This window comes from Apium graveolens, unplaced genomic scaffold (genome assembly GCF_009905375.1).
Source record: "Apium graveolens cultivar Ventura unplaced genomic scaffold, ASM990537v1 ctg5891, whole genome shotgun sequence".
NCBI classification, from domain to species: Eukaryota; Viridiplantae; Streptophyta; class Magnoliopsida; order Apiales; family Apiaceae; genus Apium; species Apium graveolens.
Window position 1 is genome coordinate 13388 of NW_027419139.1, and position 5618 is coordinate 19005.

General features: G+C 34.5%; 1 protein-coding gene across 1 annotated transcript; it reads left to right on the forward strand.

Annotated features, from left to right (window-relative positions):
- Positions 1 to 1335: 1335 nt before the first annotated feature.
- LOC141702919 (uncharacterized) lies at positions 1336 to 2361 on the forward strand. Its single transcript, XM_074506506.1, has one exon. It carries the CDS (start codon positions 1336 to 1338, stop codon positions 2359 to 2361), a length of 1026 nt encoding a protein of 341 aa, XP_074362607.1.
- Positions 2362 to 5618: the final 3257 nt, after the last annotated feature.

The following is a 5618-nucleotide window of genomic DNA, read 5'->3' on the forward strand; positions in this document are numbered from 1 at the left end:
AATATAACATATATTTTACTAATTAGAAAATCAAATAAATATATCTGAGTATTAAAGTGTGGCCATGTTTTTTAATGGTCATATATATAGGGAAATAGTGATAACTTATGTAAGATTTTATGATGGCATTATTGTTTAATCACATAAACTTTATTGTGATTGTCGAGAGAATACAAAATCTATACTGATATACGTGTAGTCTTCAAAATATCACTACAAGAGAATTAGGGTATTTTCAACCAATTAAATTTGACTGCACTTAAATTCTACTATATTCGGTCGAATTTAGTAGGTGCGGCTAAATTCGACCAACATTTGGTCGAATTTAGCGGCGGTCGAAATAACCCGGTCGAATTTACGGTTATTTTCGACTAACTTCTCTTTTCGGTCGAATTTAGCACGAGGGAAAAAAATGAGGGAACAATCCCTCCAAAAAAAAATCCCGCGTAAAAAATTCGACCGAATTTGGTCGAATTTAATAAGTGGATCGGCGGGAAAAATTGCCGCCCTTTAATTTAAAATTTTCAAGTGGGCAGGGAATTTCCCTCTAAAATTTTTTTTGAATAATTTCTGCTATTTTCGACCAACAACAGTCGAAATAATATAAATTCAACTGATCTTGGTGGAACGGAGATAAATTCGACCGTAGGCGGTTGAATATTATATTTTCGACCTAAGGTAGTTGAATTTATATAAATTCAACTGACCTTGGTAGAACGGAGATAAATTCGACCGTAGTCGGTTGAATATTCCTAAATTCGACTACAGTGGGAAGCATTTATTGACATACTAAATTCAACCGTGTCTGGTGGAATTAAATCTTACTATATTCGACCAGCTGCGGTTGAATGTAAATAAATACAACTATAACTAGTAGCATAAATATAAATTCGACTGATTTTAGGGCGTTACTAAATTCGACCGCTTCTGGTGGAATTGACCCGTACTAAATTCGACTATTTCTGGTTCAATTAACCCGTGCTCATTTCGGAAACCCTACCCCTTTCTCCATTCCAGTAGCCGTTTTCTCCATTGTTTCTCCCTCCATACTTTATCCCCATTTCACTACTTTTTTTGCTTTTCTACTAAAAATTACTTCTTCATGTGAGCATCTCAAATCTCAAATCATCAAGTAAGTGTAATTCTTTTACAGATTTTTGTTTTAAATAGTTTAATTGTGATAATCTTTATAAATTTGAGTAGATTAAATTTTTTTTCAAGAATAATGTGATTATTATTTATTTATTTTTTGGTGACTAATATGGTATTTAATAATGAGATAATCTTAGTTTCCATAATTAAATTGGTAATTTATTTTTATTGATCATTTTGTAGATGACATCCGATCGTAGTTGGATTGGTCGTCATCGATTTAATGAGGCAAAATATTTAACGGAAGATTACAAAAATGGTGTGGATAATTTCATTAAATTTACTATTGAAAATCTTGATCCCGAAGACAACGGTCTTATAAGATGTCGGTGCAAAAATTGTGGTAATGAGTACTACAAGTATCCTAGTACCGTGAAAGTTGATTTGTATCGACATTGTATTATGCAATGGTATACTAGATGGGATTTTCATGGGGAAAAAGATGTGTTGCGCAATGATGTTGGAATGAGTTTTAGCAACACTAGCTACAGAGATGATGATATGTATGATGCACATGATGATGATTTTGAGGATTGCGAAGATTTTGATGAAGAACCGAATGCAAAAGCAAAAGAATTTAACGAGATGGTAAATACCGCTTCCGAACCAATATATCCAAATAATGCCAATTTTACAACATTGGAGTTTGTAATGGAGTTGCTTCGTTGGAAAAATAGGCATAATTGTAGTAATAATGGTTTTGATGACTTGTTACACCTCATTGGATTAGTATTCCCTCATGATCATAAGTTGCCTGAGAAGTACTACACTGTACGAAAGATGATTAGAGGATTGAACATGGAGTATGAAAAGATTGATGCTTGTGAGAATGATTGCATGTTATTCTACAAGGAACACAGTGAGAAGACCAAGTGTGATATATGCAAAAAAGACCGTTACAAAGTGCAAAAGGATCCTAAAAAACAGAAGATCTCGCGTAAGATCTTGCGTTATTTTCCTATTACCACGAGATTGCAGCGTTTATTCATGGCTGAGAAAACTGCAAAATGTATGAGATGGCATCATGATAGAGTTGTTGTTGAAGGTCAATTAAGTCACCCAGCAGATGGAGATGAATGGAAACAATTTTATCGTAGATTTACACGATTTTCAAAGAGATTAGAAATGTTAGACTCGGACTCTGTACTAATGGATTTGATCCCTTTCACGATGCTCATGCCAAGGAGTATACTGTATGGCCTGTGGTGATTGTTGTGTATAATCTTCCCCCCTCTATGTGTACTAAGGCTCCATACATGTTCATGCCTCTTCTTATTCCCGGACCAACGGATCCTATAAAAGACTTACATGTTTATCTTAGGCCGCTAATTGATGAGTTGAAATTATTGTGGCATACCGGGGTGGAAACATATGACATATATTCACGTACAAATTTATGATGAAGGCTGCACTTTTATAGACAATTAGTGACTTTCCTGCACTTGCCATACTGAGTGGGTGGTCCATTAAGGGTACATGTTTTATTTTTTAAACACACACATGTGCACATATTTTATATAATTTCACATATGTTTATTTATTGAGTTTTTCACATATGAATTAGGTAAGTTGGTATGTCCAGTTTGCATGGGAGAGGTAAAAGCTAAACAACTCAAACATGGTGGTAAATCTACTTTTTATGGCACTGCTCGGTATTTTTTGGAAGCAGATGATCCCCTAAGAAGAAGTACAAGGTTTGGAATTATTGAGACCCGATCAGTCTGCGCTAAACATTCAGGATCTTTTGCAAAGACCATGTGCGAGCAGATACAATTCCCCCTCCAGGAAAGTCAACAAAGAGAAAACCAAGGGATTATGGTGTGACACATAATTGGACTCACAGTTCTCCATTTTTTGAGCTTCCATATTGGGAGACACTTAGCCTTCGTCACAACATTGACATTATGCACACTGAAAAAATATCTTTGATAACATAATCTACACAATTCTTGATGATGCAAACAAGTCCAAAGATAACACAAAAGCGAGGAAAGATTGTAAAGAATTAAGTGTGCATCGTGATTCGTGGATTCAAGATGATGGTACGGAACCACATGCACTATACGCTCTTTCCAAAGAACAAATTCATAAGTTGTTCAAGTGGATTGAAGAATTACAACTTCCAGATGGGTATGCCTCAAATATATCAAGGTGCGTAAATTGGAAAAAAAATTACATTCGCGGGATGAAAGCACATGACTGTCACGTCTTCATGCAAAAGTTGTTGCCTATCATTTGTCGTGACTTACTTCCGAAACATGTAGCTGATCCTATTATTGAGTTGTGCAACTTCTTTCAAGATTTATGCTCGTCAAATACTCAAATACTCAAATATAGTGAGAATAATGTCAAAACTTGAAACTGTCTTCATTCCAGGGTTTTTTCATCCGATGGAGCACTTGCCACTCCATTTAGCTACCGAGTGTAAGTTGGGGGGTCCGACTAATGGGCGTTGGATATATTTTGTTGAGAGATACTTGCATATCCTGAAATTGAAAGTTGGAAACAAAGCTCGAGCAGAAGGTTCCATGGCACAACGCTATATTGAGGAGGAAAGTGTACACTTTTGCTCAGTATTTTTTGATTCAAAAGTTGTGTATGGTCAGTTACGTCGGAATGAGGTACCTCGAAAGTTTCATGATGTCGAATTGTTAGAAGTTTATACATATCTGACATATCCTAGTCTACAAAGTAGAGATAGAATCTTGAATGGTGAGGAACATGAACTTGTGGCATACTATATTCTTATTAATTCACCGGAAGTTGGAAAGTACTTGCAGTAAGATTTTTCTAAACCCTCTTTAATTCAAAAATTAAGAATTTAGTTTACAACTTATTTTTTCTTATTTTTGAACAAAAAAAATGTAGTGGATTCCAGAAGTTAGTGCAACAACATTACCCCCTTCTCAATGATACCGAAAAAGAACAATACCAAAAAGAAAATTTTAAAGATTGGTTTGAAAGAAGGGTATGTGTTTTGATTTATATATAAACACCTATACACATATTATATATATTTCTCATGCAATCTTTAAATTTATTCTTATATTTATGTATCATGTCACACATGTTTTAGGTACAAGATGATGAAGAGCTCAAAAAGAAATTTCTAGACCTAATAAGAGGTCTGATGTTTAAAGTGGAGTCTTATAAAGCGTGCAAATGCAATGGTTACAAATTTAGTTGCCCAAATGATAAGGAGCTCACTTCAACAAATTCCAGTGTAGTTGTCATCGGTGAGACTTTTACTCATAATATTTGAAACATACTTTTCCTTTATCTTTTAATCAAAATTATAAACAATTATAATTGTAGGGACTTCTTACAATGAAACTTATGGAAACTATTACGGAAGGGTGGAAGAAATTTTAAAACTCTTCTATCATAATGGACATCAAGTGATTGTCTTCAAGTGTCATTGGTTTGATCATACGACACATGTCAAAGTTGATAGACATCGGATGACTACCGTGGATGTCAAATCAAAACTAAATGTCGATGACGTGTTTGTGTTGGCTAGCCAAGCTCATCAAGTGTACTATGCACCAAATATTTTAAATGCAAAAGCAACATGGTACACGGTTCTAACAACAAAGAGTCGATAAGTTGATGAAAGTGTGTCAACCAAGGAAAATATCAAAATCATCGATGATGCTTTACAAAATGAAGTGTCAAATGCTTCATCTTCCCATGTCGAAAGTGTTACTATTCGTGATCCTTCAAATTTTTTTGTTGAGTTAAGGATGTTTGAAAATGACTACTCGATACATCATGATGATGATGAAGAAAGTAAAAATGATAAGGATGCCGAAGATGAAGACGAAGAAAATGGAACGGAAAATGATGAATTTAGTGATGATGATGACTTGGTGTAATTCATTATTATTAATAAAATTTATATCAAAACAATTGCTACTTTATTTATATTTTTTAAATTTGAAATTTAATTAAATGTTTGTAAATTTTTGTAAAGTGGATGATAGTGTTTGAATTTTGGTTGATAACAGGAGGTTTTATACAGAAGCTTAACTGGGAGAACACTCTGATTCATTTTTTTCAACCAAACAAGGTCTTATTGCACGACACGGCTAAATTCAACTATTATTAGCCGACTTAGTTTTTAGGTATATACTTTATTTACCCCCAAAATTTCAATTACATCGTTTCCCCTCTTTCTCTTCTTTCTTTCACGGCGCAGCTAGGGTTTACAAACGATGGCTGAAACCTCAAATCAGAGGCTGAAACTGGCGAGGCTAAGTACACAGGTGTTCTTTCTCTCTCTATTTCTCTCTCCTACTCTCTCTCTGACTATTTGTGTGTCTCTCGGACTGTATATATGTGTCACTTTGTTAATGTTCTCTTTGAAAGAGCCCCAAATTAGTATTTGTGTATAGTCAACATATATAGAACATCTGTGTAAACTCAAAGCTGTGGTGGTTGACTCTGTTTTGGCTGCTCAAAAGGCC

Excerpts from the sequence above, each read along its gene's own strand:
- LOC141702919 (XM_074506506.1), top strand. The coding sequence starts at position 1,336 with ATGACATCCGATCGTAGTTGGATTGGTCGTCATCGATTTAATGAGGCA.